The following is a 20,102-nucleotide window of genomic DNA, read 5'->3' as shown; positions in this document are numbered from 1 at the left end:
AAGAGCTCCACCTCGCTCAAAGCCAGGTTAGGGACACTTGTTCAATTATCTCTTGCTCGAGAGTATCGCTGCATTTGGGACTCGCTTCACGCGCAGTATTCTTATGAGACAGATCAGAGGTTTTGACTGCAACCAGGAGAGACCACACAAAGCAGTGTGTGGCGCGGATCCAGTCATAACACGCGGGTCTTGCGTTCTGTCACAGACACAGGCTTTTCTGCGACTGCAAGCCCGAGAAAAAACAGGGCCATAGAAGGTTGCAAGTGATTCTAACACACTCTTTTTGAGCGTTATGACGTACGCCCATCCCGCAAATTGCCCCCCCCCACACCTTTCAGGCCTCTCCGGGCGTCAACGTCGCCGAGCAAGAAGTGGAAAAAATGAAGGAGGAGCTGCAAGATAAGCTGGACGTGCTGACACACCTGATCACTCGTGCACGATCATCAACAGAAGCAGATCATAGAAGAAATTTGTCGGCTGTCCTGCCGAGCGTTTCCCTTCTGCTTCCGGATCGTTCTAATCGCCTCCATCCAAAAAACATGAAACTGCCCTCCTGGCCTCATCTCGACGGAGAAGGCCCGACAAGTCTCACTGGTGAAAACCGAAGGTGCAGAGCGAGGACGCTCAGCTCAAGGCCTTTCGGTCTGGCCAGACAACAGGAATGGCGTGGTGAAGACGCCGGTGAGACCGGCTCTCACGAGCGCGCCACGAGCTCGACGTGCCGCTCGCTGGACGCTGTTCCCCTCCAAGGAGAAACGCCGGAGTGCCACAGCGGTAATGTATCATTAGTGGACTCTACCACTCAACAGACGGACAGCGCTTTGGCTGCGCCTCTGAACGCAAAGGAAGCATGTCCTCACACCATGTGGAATCAGACAGAACGAACTCTTTTCCCCACACACTTTACAGACACGCGTGACCAACACTTCCGCCCGAGTCGGTCAGCTGCGAGAGAGCCGACTGGTGGCTCTTGTCCGTCCGCTGCCAATGGTGAGCCAGAGAGACTAGTGTCTTCCAGCCATTGGCGAAGTGGTGAGAAGGGTACAGGACCTGGCCCTGCGGTGGCTCCTCAAGACCAGCAGCGGCAGAATGACACCCTCTCCCTGTCAGCAGATGAATCCTTACCTAGCGTAGCGGAAGAAGATCTACCTCCGTTATCTGACCGCTCGGTGCTTGCGGAAGCTAGACTCTTTTCTCCAACTGAGAGAAAACCAGGGACGGGCCTACCCGTCGACCGGTTTGCACCTGGCCGAGAGATGCGCTTCAACACTGACGAGACAAAACTGAACGAGGCACCCGGCGTCTCCCTGAACGCTCCGGCCGCAAGAGCTGATTGGGAAAACAGGGGGAACTGTGATGTCGCAAGTGTGTCCTCTAGCTCGGGTAAGGGCCCTATCAGTGGGACCGAGGAAGCCTTGTCCCGTCTTGACACCGCCGTAGGCCAGCTGGAAATAAACGGTGCACTGCAGTCAGGAAACTGGAAGAAGAAACAATCCCAAGAATTCCAAGAGAGTTGTTCGTTCCAGACTGAAGAGTCGGAGAGACCTTCGCAGCCTAGGATAGCACGGTGCTCGAGGAGACGCTCGGACACTGTATCAGTTGTCCCCCAGGACCCTCCGACGCCTACGCGAGAGTCGATGACCGACCCTTCTTCTCAGCTATTTTCTTGCAGTCGCTCTGAGAACAACGGCGGACTCTCTCCCCAAGTCCTTTCGGTTCCAGGGCTAGTCACCTTGAACCCCCCGCAGCACGTGTTTCTTCGCCCCCCTCCGATGACCAATATACGCGAAGTCTCGTCGTCAGTCATTTTGGGCCCCGGGCCCTACATCGCCTGCCAAGGAATGTCCCCGTACCTAGACCCCGTTATTATGATGCATCAGCAGCCTGTGACCTCTTGCGTGTCACCCCGGGCTCTCCCTGCTCCTCATCCTGCGCTGATTGGCTCCAACCTACCTCTCCCGGGTCAACCAGTGGCTGCGGCTGCTGCTGCTTCGGGCGCGGCCACCATACCCCTGCCAGGCACTACGGTAGTTCAGGGGGCGGTACGGGTACCACAGCAGATGCGACGGACTGCGTCGTCTTCTTCGGTCTTGCCTCTTCGTCGTCCTTCTTCTTCATCTGTTATCTTTCCCCAGCCTTATTCCTCCGGTGGAGGACTGGTATTCGTGGCTCAACCAACGCCCTGCGGTCGGCGGGGTTGGCTGCAAGCTGCGCCTGAATGCGTGGCCACAGGCGTCCCGACGGCCGTCAGTTCTCAGGGTGTCGGAATCTTATCCGGAGTCTCAACGACCTGCAGAGCAGTTTCCTCTGCGAGTGGCCCAAACAGGGACCACTCATCGCAATCGCTGTCTGCTGGTCCTATAAGTGTGCCGCCTCAGGTTTTCTGGCCGCAGCCCCTGAATCAGTCTGAGCAGGGCGGCCGGCCAAAGCTATGCTAAGACACTGTCGGAGCGCAACCGCTGAAAGCGGGGACTGACGCCGCAGAACTCGGCACCAAGCCCTGTGACGATCAAGTCAAGAGGTTCACCGATTCTGTACTGGCGACTTCCGTCCGAGACCCTGACTCGCGTGATTGAAAAACTGCATTTCAAAATGCTGGGTCGCGTCTCCAGAACAAGGCCAGCTCGTGGAGCCCAGTAGCTGTAGGGCAGTGGCGCGCCAATATCTGTGGTGGCACGCGCAGCTGCGCGTGAGTATATCCGCGGTCTCAGCATACTTCCCCTCATCAGGTTCCCCTCCTGATTCGCACGCAAACGTCGCACTAGGCGATCAGAGCCCGACTGACTTCCACGAGCACCACCGTTCCAAGTCGCTCCTTGGGTGTTCGGAACAACGGGGACGTCGGTAATGCCCGCAGGCTCGAAGCCGATATACACGGGCATGCGTCTCCGCTCACGAGAACGATTTTTCAAATCTTTCGGTGTCGCACAGGCAACGCTCCTACAAGACTGAGGAAAGGTCCCAAGGCTCGGCGGACGGGGGCAAAGAATACTCTTCTTGATGTGTTGACATGTCCCGTCTTTCTATTTCACCGTGATCTCTTTTCTTGCCTGCGATTTCGATGCCTCATACGTCCCGATACAGGTTATCTGTCTCAGTCACAAGTCATTTCGCCATCAGCGTCGTCGTTTGCGTTCTTCTTTTCGCGCTCGGGCTCCTCTTTCTGAGTGTCAAAAGCTTCTTGCCGCTCACTTGTTTCTTCTCTCTCTGCACCGTCCTCCCTCCCATCACCGAGCAGCCCACTAGAGTCCGTCGGACCGAAGCCGTCTCCTGTAAAGCCACGGCCCGGCCTGTGCACGACTGACCTCGATGCTTCATGGGTACGACGGAAGCACCTCTCATTTGCGGCTGAACCATAACCCTTCCGCGCGCTAACGGGGAAGCTGGGAACCTCATCTAATTTGCTGCACGTTACTTCCCTTTCTGCCAAAAGGTAGATAATACAAAACGACTTCACTTCCTCACAACAGGTCGAAGCAGAACGACAGCCGGCGGGGCTGCCGGCTCCGCAAGCATCGCACCACGGACACGCAGTGTAGTGGCGTAGGCACGGTACACTCGCAAGATGGCCATAAACATCGGCGGTTGTCGCGGATCCCCTAAGGAAAGTTGGCATTTCCCCTTGTAGACTTCCAGAGGCTACACCTAGGTGAGATGCGTCAGGGCTAGCGCGGTTGTGGTCCGTAGACCCGCGCAATACCTCACTCCGCCAGTGACTACGCCAATCGCATTCTAGTGCAGCGCTTCGACTCTGAAGTGCGCACCCGAGGCCACGAGGATCCCCCGATGTTGAAACCTGCGGCTGAGCAATTTCGATGGCGAGAAGCCGGAAAATAAGGTCGCGTAGCCTGCTATCCAAAATGCTCCACCACAGAGGCTCGGAGGACCAGGCACGCGCACCATCTTTCAGTCGCGTTTTGCATACAAGATGTCGGAGCAGTGCCACCACATGGACGTTCTCAGGAACTGTAGCTAGCGGATCTCGGGCGCGGCGTTCGGTGAAGACATCGAAAACACTCCCGCCAAACTTCCCCTTTGGCTTCTGTCTGGCCTCTCGACTTGATGCTGCACCCAAGCGTGAAAATACTTCACGCTCCGCCCCACTGCTGTCAACTTCTTGATCAGGACATTCGTAGTCACTGGTATCATTGACGCGCGAGCCCGCCTGTGCCGCCCTGTCCCTATACTCATGAAGATCTTCTCGGGGGTAACACTTCGGACAGATTTTGAATTGCTCCTCCCTGCTCTCAGACGGGTGCGAGGTGGCCCTCATGATTTCTTCGAGAACGAACGCAGACACAGAGGACACGGCGCACCTTCCAGAAGCTGCCGCCGCGAAAAAACAGGGACAACAAGAACACTGAAACGCTGCCCGTTCCTTCCACACTTGGTCAGCAGAACTTCCCTTCTTCCTGTCTCCGACCGCGCTAAGAGGAGGTTCATGCGGTGTTGCTTCTGTCTCCTCACGAGCTCTCCTCCACGCGGCAAGGCTACAGGCACACTGTCGAGGAGAGAGGCATCCGCTGTGACTCCCTGGGCAACACTGTTTCCCCTCTCGATCTGGCTCAGGTGATTCAGGACAGGGGGGACGCCTCTGGCCCAAACTGACTGCTGGGCAGTCCCCCGACCGCTCCCAGATGAGAGTAGAGTTTGACTGCGTTTCATAGGACAGCTGACCTGGCACAGGCGATTGCCTACTAGATCTCTGGGTAACGGGAACCCTACAGATGCCACTTGGTTCCCCTTCGTTTCCAGAGAGACCTGCAGCGGCAGCATGGACACTGCTTCTCCTACTTCCATCGCGAGAAGGGAGAGGTGCGGCTTCACCCTCAGCAGAAGACCAGGTGTGCTGGGACAATCTCTGCGGTAGGAGCCTCTGGCTTAGATTGCTTTCTGATGCACTGCTCTGGAAAATGCCATAATCAGGGAGGTCTTCACGCACAGCCAGACCTCGACCTGGGGCATTCAAATGAAAGCTTCCTTCTTGAAAGCTGCCCTGAGTCGGAAACCGCGGACCATCAACTGTAGACTCTTTTACGAGTTCCTGACTGCGCGCGTCCCTTTTCTCTTCTTCAGTGTCCCTTTGGGGAAGTGCAGCTGATGAACCACATCTCCGTAAAACCCTCGACTGCTCTTCGCCGCAACTGTAGTCAGGAAGTGCGGTTCCATCCCGTCCCCGCTCCTTGCGGACTCCGAGAGACCTGCGCTGCGCTGTTTCGGGGGCTTCTCCCCGCTTCCCTCCGGTGTTGCATACTCCTGCAGTGTCTACCAAAACACCGTTAGACTCCGAAACGAAGCGGGAATGCATCTGTCGTACCTCCGCAGAGCCCAGGGAATCGACGGACGCCGACGAACACCGTGAGACAGCCATTCCCGCGCTGCTCCAGCAAACATCTGGGTCCACACATGTTGAAAAGTGTCGAACGCCTTCGTGCCATCCACTACGACCCCCTAAAAGTTCATTTCCACTGCTGGAGCGGGGACGGTTCGACGAAAGGACAGAAGGCTCAGGACGCCGCACTTGCCGGGAGGCTTTGGCGAAGCGTACGCGGTCGGCTAGCACTGCAGCGCGAGCGAGTTTCTTCAGCGGGATGACAATGCGCAGGAGCTGAATAATGAGCTGAAGGCAAGAGATGTGCAGATGCAAAGACACTGGGCGGCCTATAACACAGACAACCAGTCAATACGGAGATTGCGTAGCTCCTAAACAGAAGAAAGAAGACTGTCCCTATTCGCCTACGCGACGGTGCATCTGGACGATGATCGAGTTCACCCTTTCGTTACCTTCTGTAGGCCATCAGGATACCGTCGAAAACCCTTGTCTCGCTATGGAGGTTTCACTAGTTTCCCCCCTTCCCCAAATACACAGAAGACATTGATTGTGTCTGCGTACGTATATGCATGTATACACATGCAGCGTGCGGACCTTCGGACCTCTTAGCGACATGCCGAACCGCTGTGCTTATCTGACTCGAGCGCTTACCTCGGCGGCAACACCGAACTTAGCAACTGGCGGTCTGGCAACTCCCTTCGCGCGTGAAAGGGAGCATCTTGTCTCTTTTTCCCCTGTTTCTTCTACCGAAGCATTCCAACCCCGATGGGGTCTCTCTGAATTGGGGAAGGGCAGGGCCTGGCAGGAAACAGAAGTAAGGAAGTCTCCGTCACACCACCCTAGAATACTGCAAGTGAACGCAATCAGAACCTTCCGCATATATTGACGCGTGAATAAGGCTGCATGAAGGGATCGATAGTCCGTGGAGAAAAACCGGGTTCCCTCGACTGTCTGCGTACCACAGCATTCTTCATGCTCTTGTAACCACGTCCCACATCTACCAAGTAACGGTGTACTCTTTCCTCCATGCCCCATCGTTTTTCCTTTCCTTTCCTCCTTTGATCTAATTCTTCGAAGAACACGAATCAGTTCCCTCAGTACACACAGTAACAGCGAACTGGGGTACCTTTTTGAACTCCAGTCCTTCACTTCGTCGTTCTCATTCCCTCTAAGGCCCTCGTCTGTCCCCCGGGCTCGTTGATCTGTCATTCGCAAACCAAAGTCCGCTCTTCCTTGCTCTGTCCCTGATGCGCTTCCACTCACGGCCCCGTCATCTCTCGGGCATTTCTCCGAAGGAGTGCGACAAACGCACGCCGCCAGAGCCTGGTCTCCATCAGTGTTCTCAGGCTCTTGGGCGCGCGCAACTTCAAGATCTCCACCATCTTGGCTCCACGGACTAACACTCACGTCCGATGAAACCGCCGAGCCGCCTTGATGTGCCTGTTCTGTGGGCTGCTGCTGCTGCTGCTCATCACTTCTACCTAGGCTGACATCGCATTTTGCAGCGTCTGACGGTTCCCGGCGTCCCCGTGGTGTCCGCTGACCGGCTTCAAACGTGTCTCCTTGCTCGCCGACTCCCGGTTGCAGATGGACACAACTGTCTGCCGACGACTCGGTAGGCGTTTCGTCCACTAAAGAAGGTTTGTGTACGGCCGGAGTGGTAGCAAGGAATTGAATCAGATTTTCAGGATCAACGAGCACCAGCCAGCAGCAAACTACGAGCAGTTCCAACCGGAGAGCATGCTGTTTTCTCATTCTCGCAGCGGCCTGACGTCGCACGAGGAGTAGGAGCAACTCCTGGAGATGCTGAGGCTGCAGAAGTGGGCTTTCTTTGAAAAAACAAAACACAATAACTTCCCACAGACCAGCTAAATGATTCACAGCTGCCTCACCCAGACCCCAATCATTCAACAGCCGACCGGCAACAGGAAGAAGGCAGGGGAAGAGCAATGCCTCTGTCATTCTACGTTTGTGCTGTAGTGCAGGTGAAGTCCCAAACAACTGCATAGGTTTCCCAAAAAGGCATTGTGAAGCACCGAACACGCCGTTCCGCGGGGCATTACGCTCTACTTCACGTAGCTGATGAAGATGCGACACGCTTTCTTCGGCTCCGCCCGCAGCCTGTCTCTGTTGTTCTGTTTGCTCCGCGCTTGACTGCCCGCATTCTAGAGGAGTCGCAAAGGGAAAGTCACTGGCGAGAAGCCTCCTCGATGACTGAGTAGACACAGGCGGATGTGTGCGGAGAAGAAAGACGGCGACGCACTCAGATCCTAGGCGCAGAAGTTCATCATCGTCAGTCATCATTAGCAATGCACAGGCCTCTTGCACTGCATCCCACAGCACTTCGAGAACAGGTACTTCTGCAGCTTCACTCTCGTTCACCCGAGCTAGTTGTGTACAGTCTGCGAGCGAGGACGGTGAGCTACCCGAAGTCGCAACGACCTCTTCTGTTTTCTCAACACCTCCTGTCTTGCAAGGGAGCCCGTCACGGGGCGCATTATGGCTCCATGGGCTGTTCTCACCCGCACACCCCCCTTCTTCTACACCCTTCTTCTCATTCCCTTCTTCCTCGGTCCCCCCAGCCCGACTTTTCTCATCCAACAACGAGGATCTGAATGCCTGTCCTCCAGTGCCGGTGGTGGAACCTACCAGACGCACGTGAGAGCCCGACGGCACGACAGAGGGGCTCGCAGAGGTGAAGAAAAGGGTCGTTAGGACTTCGACGCACATGCAAGAAACATATGGAGATAATGGGGTAGTGAAAACCCGAGAGGTCTCTCCAGGAACTCCGCTAGTGTCTGAGGAGATGAACGTCTTCCTCGCATCGAGTGCTGCACGATGCTTTTTCAGAAGTGTAAGAGAAAGAGGTCCAAAGTGTTCTTGAATAGCCAAGCTGCACATACACAAGCAACCGTACACAAGCCCTAGCCACAAATATACTACGGGCACAGAGGAGAAGTATTAGGAACTCCGGCGCCTTCGTTTCGTACAGCCATTCGTGCCACAAGAGCTTCCGAGAATAATGTTGAGCCAGGCCCAACGCACTGGCAGTTTCAATACTCTTAGGGAGAGGCTGAGCTGTACCTCACAAAGAAACAGGTTGCTTGGCTGTCCAGGATGGGTGTGACAAGTTCCTTGTTCAGAGACGGATAGAACACACACAGCAAACCACCGGTTCAGCCCTTCGCTTTAGAGAGAATGTCGTCGACGACAGATGTGAACAAGAACTTAGAAGCTAGGCTAAGCTAATCCGTCGAGCTAAGAGGCATTCCTTGGACATGGCTCTCCTGTGGGTTATGCGGGAATCGGATCCCCTAGACAAGGCAGCTTAGAACATTCTGCCAGACGCTAGCGAATTGCTGTGAAATCTCTGTGTTACTCAATCACTCGGTCTGGGGGTCTCGACGAAAGAAGCCGACGAAGCCAGAGAAAGAGAGACTGCTCTGTTTTAACGACGGACCGGACCCTAGTGCTCACAGCACGTATCACGTCGTACCTGATTGTCGGCATGGCCGTCATTAGGCGATGACGGCAGCCGCCCCCGAGACACCGCCTGAAAAGCTCCTGGAAGACAGCGTTCAACTGAGGAGCCCTCGAGGCCCGCCTCCACGCTCTGACGAGAAGGAGCTGGATGCGCTCAGGAGACGTACGGACCAGAAGTTCCGGAGTGTGTCGAAGGAACCGTAGAAGAAGTCGGAATAAAGAGAAAGCAGGGACTGGGAGTAGAGAGGGAAGGAGAGAACTGGCACTGTTAAGCACCTCAGCACAGAGGGTAGCACGAGCATCTACGGACGCTGGCTCCAGATGCGGAAGAAAACACTCGAAGGTGAAGAAACTAAACAGCCTGAGATAACAACAAAGGCAGTAATATGAGACATAAGTAATGTACAGCGGGTCGCCTGCTCTGTGAAGTTCGTTCGTCCCTACACCTCGACCAGGAAGGGCCGCGACGCTCTCAGCAGCCGAGAGAGTGCGCTTACAACTGTAGGTACACACCTGCTAGGCACTCAAGCGAACTTCCACACATGAACAACTTCACAAATAACAACAGACAGTGCCGGTGTTCATAGTACTAGGTTCAGATACGAGGAAACTCTGATGAAAAGTCGTGCTAACATGAGGAGGTCCCTGTCATAGAACGGCCGGTATCAGGGAGCTAAACATCCAACTGATACAGACACGACCGAGTAAGCAGTGAGTAAAACGCCTACTGCTCTTTAGGCTTTGTTGATAGTGCCCGGTCCAACTGCCGTTTCGAAGAACAATGGTCCCCGCGGCAAAAGTGCATTTTCTGTGTTTGGGAATTGAAGAGAGAAAAAGAAGCGGCGTCCGGCGGTCCCGTGAGCGCGAGCGTATGTGAGGAAAGTCTGAAGCGCCTTGTCTACGAGCGGCATCAGTAAAACAGGTGAAACGTCCGATGATCCTTGGCCATGACTCGAAGGCAGACGCATAGATGCCTACCTTACAACGGTGTGCTGGGATGCGTCCCCGCAATTCTGTAAGGCCAGACGTGCAAGAGCTTGGACCTCCTCCTTTCCATATCGTCTCCTTAGATACGAGGACAGCGCCTTTGCCACAAGCAGGGCCCGTGCTCTCAGCAGTGGGGCCATCTTCTCCTCTTCTGCCTTGAGTCTTTCTCTCGTTTCTTTTTCCTCTCCCTTGTGCTCCTCTCGGCCATCAACCGTGACCGGACCACAGCCTGGTGTCTCTACCTTAGTGTCTTGTTCTCCACCTCTGACTTTATCCACAACACTCGACAAACCTCTCCGTACTTCTCTTTCATCCTCATTGGTTCCGCGCTCTTTCTGTGCAGTCTCGCCGTCTCGCTTTCCATTAGGTGAAGCAGTCACAATTGCTGCCAAGACCTTCACAATACCGTCAACTGCACGAGCGGCGGATACACTCCACGTCCCAGGCAATGAAATGCGCTTTGCAATGGCCTGGGGGGCCGCGCTGTTCACGTTCACCTTCCGATGTCTCGATTTCTGCCAAGAAGCGAGGGAGCGACTTCCACAATGGAGATGGTGACTTGGAAGGCCTGATGAAGAATGAGTGTGGGGACGGCTACTCGAACCCCCCTGGTATGAAAAGACAAGACTTCCGAAAGGCTCCCCCGAGGACTGCACCAGCTGTTCTTGCCTCTCTGCATTCACTTCTAAGAGATCATCGAGATATCTCGCCACGGCGCCGAGGGCCCATAGACCAACCTGAATATGCAGATCAAGAAACGATACCTAGAGCAAAGACGTGTATGTTTGCCGTTCCCCAACGGAGACGAAAAACGCCTGTGCAAGAAATCTCTTTCTCGCGAAGTGACGGACACGATAAGTACACATATACTTCAATGCACATGCACAGGTGTATATGCTGGCTAATGAATACCCCCGTCAAGGAGTACGCGTTTGCGCAAGCACGGGTTGCTCCAAATCTTCAGCGTAGGGAAGGATGTTCGAAAACCATCTGTTTCTCTCACATTTTCCTGTGAAATCACTTATGCACTCAGAATGACACGCGAGAAGCAGATCACATACCTCCGTCAGCCTCCACCAGCCCCGAGAACCTTCTCGCTTTCTCGCTTCCCCTAGCTGAATAACCGAGCCAGCCGCCTCGACCACTGCCGCTGCCGTCGCCAAGGCTCCTGCCCCATAGGGGAGGTGCCCGTTTTCTTGGTGCAAAAATCGCCTGTGGTGAAACCCGTTGGCATGAACCTGGAGAGTCTGGAGGCGAGTATGGTGCTCACAGTCGTAGTCACAATCAGACGAACTATCAGTGCCGCTGTCTGCCTCCCAAGTCAGCTCGTCAGGCGGTCGGAATTTCCACAGCTGCCGCCTTTGTGGACAACTTGAAAAGGACATCCCGCCGCTGATGGGACCGGCCGCAAAAGACTCTTCCTCCGCATTGGCCGTGTGCAACGAGTCGTCGCTACTGTTTTCCTCAGAAGTCGACGACGACCACGAAACGGAGACACTGCAACTTCCACAGCTTGTTGAAAAGGACGAACTGTCACCGTTTTGCTCAACCGAGCATACTCCTGTTCCTCGTCTCTCCCTTCTCCTCCTCGGTTTCATATCCAGCGTCCCTCGAGAGACGAAAGCACAGCACGACTGCTCGCAACACCAACAACCAAGCTCGTTGCCTCCACGTGACTCAAGGGTACGAAGAAGCTGCAGCGCTGCCATCCGGATCGAATCTTCCTCAGTCTGCTCGTCTTCATCTCCTTCTGTTGAGTCGTCTTGGCACCTCTCTCCCTTATCCTGCTCCATAACAGGGCCCTCTATGTCCTCTGCATCGAGCAAGCAATTTCGTTCGCAATGACGACGTGCTACTCGGCTGTCTCCGCCTCCCCTGGCTAGAACTGAACAAAGACACCGGCACCCGCCGCCCTCAGGCGAGCCATGCCGACTAATTGAACGGTTCCGCTCACTGTCTGATGTCGAGGGTCCCATCTCCGCAGACGTGTGGCTGGTAGCAGCCCTCGTCAAACCGTTGTTCGAATCCGGGTTACCCCCGTATGAAGACTGCGTGCCAGAACCGTCTGCAGAAGAACTCTCTTTGGTGGCGTTCATGAAACGGGCGTCGGCGGGAGAAGGATGACGCAGATGCGTCCCGCGGCTACCATGGAGATGGAATCCGTCAACACAACCTCCCTTTCCGGAGACACAGGAATGAAACTCGCGATGAGCAGAAGGAGAACAAGCGCAAGAGGAAGAACACGCAGAGCAAGTGGCCGCTCCCGAGTACGCATGCCCCGCCAGCCCGCCTGCTTTCGCGCCCGCTGCCTTTCTCTCGCCTGCGTTCAATGACCCTCGCCTCGTGAAGAACTCATCCGGCTGATCTCTTCCGGAGGTTGCCTCCTGGCCTGTACCATCTTCTCCACTATCACATGGAGAGTAGCAAGAAGACAATGAACTGTACACCTGCGGAGACAGGTTACCCCGCGAGCGCAACGCAAAGCACTTGGCCGACCGTATGCGGCGATCACATGCCGCACAACGCAAACGGCAATTGTCTTTGGTTCTGAAACAGCTATGAGGGGCATCAGAACAGAGGACCACCGAAGACTGACTAAACTCTTCTTGTCTTCGTGTCCCAGAACCAACATGCTGTTTCAAAACATGGTGTTTCTCGTCGGCGCCGACGAAGGAGGAACTCGTAGCGAAGCTGCGTTCCTCTTGCGCGCCGACGCGATCAGTCGCCGGACAGGTTGCTGGAGAATGTACTTCTTGGCCACTCGAGATCCGTTGCTGACACGACGTCCCCTGACGTTTACTTGCTCGTCTGCAACATGCCACCGTATGCTTGTGGACTGAGACCTTTGCTAAGGGCTCACCTAGCTCACAACATCCCGACATACTGTTGTGCTCCCGTGTCAGGCCCCGATGGAAGAAAGAGCCGGGAGTGGTAAGAGACCGCAAGCAGGAACGACCTATTGCGCGCAAGCAATTCGGCTCGAGAAAACCGTAAACCGTACGGGCTTTTCTCAACTCCTTTGCGCCTAAGTGAAGGGAGGGATAGTCGGCGAAAGATGTGATGACTGTTTGGTTTTGGAGAAGTCCATGCTCTTCAGAGGGCGGAATTTGGCAATAAGGGAGTACGAGAGAGAACACGAGAGACAGGAACACCGGCGAAATGCACTCCGTTGGTGCTGGAGAGGAAAGAGAGCACTGGAAAGGAAGAGATGCTGCTGACTGGCAGGGTGAGAAGAAAACGGTACTTGCATGTGGACTCTGTGCAAGAACCGCAAGAAGACGAATCACCTGCACAGCAACACGAACGACAGTATTGCGGGAAGTCACGACTATCCATCAAAGAGTGCTCTGACAGGTATGCTTTGTTACAGGCGGCCAGTTCAAGCAGAAAACGAATAGCTGCCTTCTAGTTTTCCAAGACGAAACCAGCGTGTGTCTGCGCTGGCCCTTCCTAAAAGGCACCCCTCGACGCAGCCCAGACACAGTTCTCATAGATATGCCCTCTCAATGTGAGAGAGGAGTGCTGCATTCATACCGGCCATGCGCACTCCTACTCACTCCGCCGTCACATACACGTGTTTCCGCGCCGCACACGCAAGAAGACCCACACAGGCAACGCTACCTAACAAGGCCACGCCCTCCGTTGGAAGCTGCGGACGTCAAAGCCTTCACTTACTTGGACAACAAGCGTGGAGCCAGTCTCAACGGTTGCCCCTCCGGTCGGCCCAGATGCTACTGCATTGTCAAAGAAGAAACCACCCGCGCCGTCCTCATCCTCTCCCAGGAGCAATGTGTCAAACATCCGGAAGTAGCGCCCCAGAAGCTCCAGGCAGCCCTCTGTGGCGGCTCTAGCGAGCTGTCTGCCACGTCCGTCGAACTTGGCAACCCGCGCAGTAGCAGCATAGGCCGCCCGGTAGCGTATGTGGAAGCTACGTGCGCAGGACTGGCAGAAGACGAGACAGGGCCCTGTGCGGCGTCCCGAAGACGAGGAATTGATAGGAACGGACACAGAAGAGGAACGAGAGCGAGCTGGCGCCGAACGCAGGTGCGTATCAAGGACGCGACCAGCTGACTGCCCATCTGACGGATAGGGAGATGAGTAAAGAGTAGCGCGGCCAGACTTCCAATCATCCCCTCCTCCCTTGTGGGAATACGCCGGGTCCTGCTTTGGCGATGCATAACCAGCATCTCTCATTACACCTCCTTCTCCAGTCAGCTGTTCTTCTGCGCTTTCTATGTTGCGCTCTACTTGGTTGCTATCCACGACCTGCTTCTTCTTTCCGATTTCGTCCTCTTGGTCACTCGGACTCCTGCTCCCGCGGAGTGACGAGAACGTAGGCATCAGCTTCTCACCAGCAGGTCTTTGCTTATCCCTACGGAGCCCCTCCCGGTTGTCAGGAGCACTTGCTGGGACTACACTGACACAACTGTGGGGAGTCGACGGCGGGCATTCAGTGCTGGAAGCTCCTCCACTAAGCTCCGTGGTCCTGTCACCAGCACCCGTGACAGCGGCTCGTGGGCTTGAATCTCTCTCGTCTGACGGCCTCTCACGACCGACACCTTCCGTCGCCTCCTCCAGTCTATCAGAGGGGATCCGGCCGCTAGCTACCCACGGACGCCGACAGCCTGGGCCACCCCCCACCTCCATCTTGCGTCCTTTTAACCGTCCTCTCCGCCTCTGGCGTGGAAGATCACAGCATTTGCACGGGAGCGTCAAAACGAAAGAGTAGTCCGAGGAGTGGCACCGCAGAGCTCTAGAGACCGAGAAGCAAAGATTCACCAAGCGATGTACCTCCGAGAGGCACGCAACACAAGCGACCGAAACATTTAGGTGGGCAGCGTCATTCAAGTGACACGAACAGCACCTCAGAAGAGTGGAGAGAGTCTCGGCAAAGTCGCTCAGGGAACTACCCACACAATGTAAGAACAACAGCCACCGCCTCCGAAGGGCAGAGTATCGAGCATTGCTGTCTGTACGTCCCCTCGGCCGCATCCAAGAGCTGCCTCTGATCGAGCTCTCCAAATCCGTGTTTGAATTTCCTCGCGAAGGTGACACTGTCTTAGAACATTCTTTGTCTGTGTGCGCCGGTGGATCATTTCTCGAAGCAGTCCTGTGAGTATCGGGATGCAGCCCGGCAGTGAGGAGCGGATACTGCTCGTGGAAAGAAGAATAGCTTCTCTTTGGAACGAGACGCCAAGGATCCGCCGCAGCTTGGAGAATGGCTCGATAAAGCTCGACGCACGCGTGGGCAAGGGCAGGAAAACCAAGGGAGAGCTGAACGGAGAGAATCCACATACGCCGAGAGTGCCTTTGCTACGGCACGACAGAATCAGCTCACGCACTGACAATTCCTACTGAGGACAGAAACCATGTGCATCTGAGGCCTCCCCCAGCTTTCTCCCGATGCGCGTCAGCCCTGAGATCACCGAAAATTACGCTGGAGAAGACAGTCTTCCTCCCTTCACTGCCTCTTTCGATCCCCCAGGCTGGGGAGCTTGATCATTTCTCTGGGTTTGGCTTTCTGCGTCCAGGTGAACACGGTCTGTAGCCCATCTATTCCAGCCACAGAACACATAGCTGTGCACAGGACCAAACGGAGACTGGAAGCTTACCCGAGAAATTTCGAACGATCGACCAAATGACATCTTAGCGTAAAAAGAACCAGGAACGCGCGAAGCATCAACACAAGTATTCACACACAGGTGAAGGGTTGACCCCTGCGCTTGAAACCCACCTGATGTTTGAGACGGCCTCTAGTAAGAGCGACCGAAGCCGCCGCCAGGTCTCCAGTTCCGACAACGCTCAATGAAGACGAAGAAGATGCGCCCGCCGTGAGGCCCGCAAACACAAGGCCGAAGCATGTCGAAGGGGCAGGCTGCTGACGGTTCAAGAGCTCCATCAGGAAAGGAATCAAAAGCTCTACGAGAGAACAGTCCTCGATCCTCTCCTGGTACAACTCGATCGGTTGTTCTGAGCCACCGCCGCCACACGTGAAAGCCGTGCAAGCCCGACGAGTAGGTGGCGCCGGGGCCACGGCAGCAAACGCCTCCTCAACCAGGCACCTACAGAGAGATAAGATAGCTAGTTGGGCACGCTGGCGGGCTGATACTGACGGTGCGCGAAATCCGGGAAGGGTGCCACACGGTTCGCTGGTCAGCCTCAATAACGTCTACAGGAAAGACACATCAGTGCACCAAACAATCCCGAGTCTCAGAATACCCCTTTATCAGAAAAAGAAGCCGCAGGTATTGCAGACGTTTCTCAAAACTGAATGCACAAAACATGAAGTGACTAAGGACTCGCAAGCCAGCCAGACGACGGTAGTCCGACCAAAGGCAGGATCAGGGACGCCGTTATGCACCCGAGGTCCGGCACTGGATGAGGAAGCTGAGAAATAAGTAAACGGGGACGTAGATCTCTCCAGGATTGCTTCTCGTTGGCTACATGTGGAATGGGTGTCTTACCATTAGAAGCAGTTCCAACTGTTTCCACCCGCACTCTTGTTCGGGACTGGTATCATCGTGACGGTTCTCTACCCCCTGTCCCTCGTCGCCAATCGGCAAGGTTTCTCTCTCTGACTCGTTTGTTGGCCGAGCCCGCATTTCACTCGGTCCGCTTCTCCATTCTCTTTGGTTCTCCTTCACTTCCTCACCTCGCCGGTCTTCGCGGTCATCAGCAGAGTGACCTCCCGATGCAGCAGCGTCTGCATCGTCTTCCGTATCCATCCCTCCCACGATGTCTCCTCGGTTTGTACCGTAGTGCGAAAACTCCATCTCCCCTCTGCCATGACTCTCCTCGCGATGAAGCTGGGAGGCAACACTCTTGGTCTCACCTACGTCATTTTGTGTTGTGCCTTCTGTTAAGACAACATTCAAGGCCAGGTTATCTACCAAGCCTGCGCGAACCCGTGCGGGACCCTCCCGTTCAGTCCCTCGCTGGCTCGGACCCTGACAAAGATCTCGGCGCTCAACGCGTTCGACAGTTCGGATCTCATCTGTTTCCTGCTGTTCGCGGGGAGGCAGCTGACTTCCTATGGACTGATGGCTGCTCGGGGTATCCGTTCGGTTCCGAAATTCTCCCGCCGTTTGACAACCGGTGTTGCCACCTAGCCCGCCGCGGCATTTGCTACGGGAAACACTTGGAGAAGCGCTTGAGAACTGAGGAACGCGAAGGAGCATAACAGCGGCGACCAGCCGGTGCAGGTGAGGACGAAGACGGTCTGAGGCGTGTGTAGGAGATGCATGCAACAAGAGATAGGACGACGCGGAACGCTCGAAGAACGAATATGCTTTCCAGTGCGGTTGGATAACTTGGTGAAGAAGGAGTGACGCACACAGGATCTGCAGAGCCGTGGAAGAGGAAGAACTGTCTTTTCTCTCCAAGCGAGAACTCTGTACAGCTTCATTTCCCGCGCAAAGAACAAGAGATGCGCACGGCGATGACGGCACACTGGAGGAGCTTGCGCAGTTCATCACAGTGACAAGTCCTAGTGGAGAAGCCCACGGAGGAGACGCGCAGCAAGCTAGGGTGGCATGCCCACGACAGCAGACTACGCTTCGTCGATGAGTATGCGTACGACATCCAGTATGGCATGCCGTACTGCCGTGGAGCTTCTGTCTCCTCCGGCTGAGCTTCAACTCTTTCCGACGCGGTCTCCGAGCCCCGTCTCGCAGAAGACAGTCGCAACAATCTGAAGACAGTTTACTGGTAGCTGGTATTTCTTGCTTCGCTCCTGATCGAATGTCTTCCACGTAATGTTTAGCAGGCAGAGCCTCTTCTGAAGAGGGACCATGTGCTGCTTGCTGGGAACGCCGCCGACAAGAGGGGCTTAAGCAGCTCTGGGACCTCTCCCGTGACCGTTCTTGTTCCCCCGTACTGCTGCCGAGGCTTCCCGTCTGCAGTTGCTCTTCAGTTGGCCTAGTTGAAGCTGGACTCAGGTTCACCTTGTCCGGTCTCCAGCGCGGGTCTGCAGTGTGATCTCCTTTGCCAGCGCCACAGGCTTTCACGAGGTGAGCCAGATCAGTCTCATTCCTGACTCTGTGAACTGTTTCTTCCTTATGCGGGTCTCCCGTGCCATGGACATACGCGTGGTGCTGCGCGTGAATGCAAGCAAGCACAAACCCCCTCTCAGAGTGCCCACTGACGGCGAAAGCCGTGAAAGCTAGGAGTACGCCCGGCTTCGCCACCGCACGGCCGAAAAGGCCTTCGGCCACTTCCCGAGTGTCGTTCTGAGGACTGGCAAGTTGCTCGAGGATACTCCGGCATTCCAGATACTGTCTAAGAAAAACCGCTCCGCTAGCCTCTTCAAAAACGAGTTGTTCTTTGCATTCGACGCATGTGAGACAATACCGGCAACAGGACGACCATGCTGACGAATCCGAGGGACACACGCACTGGAAGACGACGGGGACCTGAGACTGACACGACCCCGCGAGGTTTGTGGGAGAAGTAGCTCCGCCACTTGCTGAATGGGACGACATCGCGGGGATCGGAAGGGCCTCCACGATGGGCTTTTCTCGAGAAACGCACGTCTGTCCGTAGTCGCGGGCTGACGTCGCAAGACATGATGGGGCAGTGTTCGGTGATAGAGTATCTCCTGTAACGCTCCACGAAGAACAGTCTTGGTCAGGAAGAAGACTGTGATCTCTTCCAAGCACTTGCGTCGACCCTCCGCCCCACACAGACGAAAGGCGGGGTTGAAAAGAGATGTCCCTGCCATCTGCCAGTCCACCCGAACATCGCTCCATATACATTGACTCTCCCTCTCCACTCCGACGCAGCTGTCCGCTGTCTCCTATCAGGGGAGCGCCCCGGCCATCACCGCATCGCCCCGCATCATTGTCGGGGGAAAACACAGGCATGCATGATGACGCGAATGTAGAGGAAGGATGGTGAGAAGTCCCTACCTGTGACAGCGATTCAGAACGTTGATTTCGAAAGATCAGCGTCACGTCTCCACCACTTCCCCTTTCATAGTCAGCCGGAAGCGAACTCACTGCACTTGGACCGTGAGGTGACCGGGAACCGCTGAAGATCGATAATGATCCCGGCCAAGTTGAAGAGGCTACTGGCCGCATACCATGTGTTTCTGCTTGCCCCGATGAATCACACGACCACGGGGAACCGCGGGTATCTGATTGTGGAGTGCCTTCTTCCAGTCTTCCATCTGGCCGCTGTTGAGAAGCGAAGCAAGGCCTATACTCTGGGAATGAAACCTCTTGCTGCGTGCCGGGAAACGAAGCCCTGGGGTACCTCACTGGAAGGTACTGAGCAACTCCGGTAGTCTGTGTAGGCGGGGATGATAGAGAGAGAGCGGGAGAAGTACCAGTCTGCGGAGTTGAAGAAGAAGAAGTCAGGTTCACGACCGAGGAAGGACGGCCGCTCCCTGTTTCCAGGAGAGAGGAAAGCAACGTATGTGTGATCGGCCCCCGGTGGAACTCGATGCCTCCTGTTGGAGGATAAAATACTGAACAAGAAAGAGGAGAAGCGTCACGCACATGAACAGCAGATCCTAATGTATGAAGAAGCGCTCCGGTAGCTCTTGAAGAGGCATCAGATATAGATCCCAGGTCGCAGCGGAAGAAGGAAGGCTGTTGGGGCTCACGATCTCCATCGGCCATGATGGGAGAGTGAACCGACTCCCTGAGAGTGAGCTAAACAGAGTGGAAATGAAGAACCGGTTACTCAAAGAGGGACGCGCAATGGCCAGCCCCCGCGAACTCGGCGACAAGTGAGAAACAAGACAGGCAAGAAGATACCCCGAGCTCGGCGCACTCGAAACGAGTCTAAAAGAAGACCAAAGAACGCTAAAACACCTCGAAACCTTGAAAGAGACTCATGATTCTTGAAGGTCCGGACCACGTTGAACCAAGTAAGGAGAAAACGAGGCGGCAGAGTTCCACATCGTCGGTAGCGTGAGACCTGACTAGCAGGAAAGCAGCTCAAAGGCCGACGGCTCGTTGAGAAAACCACTGACTATCGGTTCTCAAAAACGAATTACACGAAGAAAAAGACTTGAAACAGTCACCAGGATGAGCAGGGAGAAGCGACGAGGACAGTGCCTTTTGACTTCGGCTGAGGGCCAGGGACCTAGTCGGGCAGAAGATGTGCCAGAGATTGAGTTGAATGAGATCTCTCAGTTGCGCGCCGACCACCCCAAGACCGAGCCAGAGGAGATACAGCTCTTCAATGAAGCGATCACCCCTGAGGCAAAGGCAGTCCTAGAGATCCCGTAGAGCAGAACGAGCAAGTAACAATTTGTCCGGAGCTTAGAGGTCGCAGCTAGTGAGGATAGGCAGTA

At 55.3% G+C, this 20,102-nt stretch overlaps 1 protein-coding gene across 1 annotated transcript; it reads right to left on the bottom strand.

Moving 5' to 3' along the window:
• Window positions 1-49: 49 nt before the first annotated feature.
• On the bottom strand, window positions 50-20,050 carry CSUI_002742 (uncharacterized protein). The gene is made up of 9 exons (XM_068062941.1): window positions 16,267-20,050; window positions 15,537-15,971; window positions 13,478-15,076; window positions 10,864-13,089; window positions 9,794-10,539; window positions 8,829-9,176; window positions 5,984-8,225; window positions 1,126-5,620; window positions 50-833 (listed from the first exon to the last, which is right to left on the bottom strand). Exons 1-8 carry the CDS (start codon window positions 19,420-19,422, stop codon window positions 3,095-3,097), a joined length of 13,278 nt encoding a protein of 4,425 aa, XP_067925079.1. The 5' UTR covers window positions 19,423-20,050; the 3' UTR covers window positions 50-833; window positions 1,126-3,094.
• Window positions 20,051-20,102: the final 52 nt, after the last annotated feature.

Source organism: Cystoisospora suis, assembly GCF_002600585.1.
Source record: "Cystoisospora suis strain Wien I chromosome Unknown contig_1147, whole genome shotgun sequence".
In the NCBI taxonomy this organism is placed as follows: domain Eukaryota; phylum Apicomplexa; class Conoidasida; order Eucoccidiorida; family Sarcocystidae; genus Cystoisospora; species Cystoisospora suis.
The sequence above is the reverse complement of the archived record's forward strand: the minus strand, read 5'-3'. Positions and strand labels throughout refer to the sequence as shown.

Coding starts and splice junctions, on each gene's coding strand:
- CSUI_002742 (XM_068062941.1), bottom strand. CDS start 19,422: ATGGCCGATGGAGATCGTGAGCCCCAACAGCCTTCCTTCTTCCGCTGC. Junction 15,077..15,536: donor GAGGCCGTCTCAAACATCAG/GTGGGTTTCAAG, acceptor CTCTCCGTTCAG/CTCTCCCTTGGTTTTCCTGC. Junction 13,090..13,477: donor GCTCCACGCTTGTTGTCCAA/GTAAGTGAAGGC, acceptor GTTGCTGTGCAG/GTGATTCGTCTTCTTGCGGT.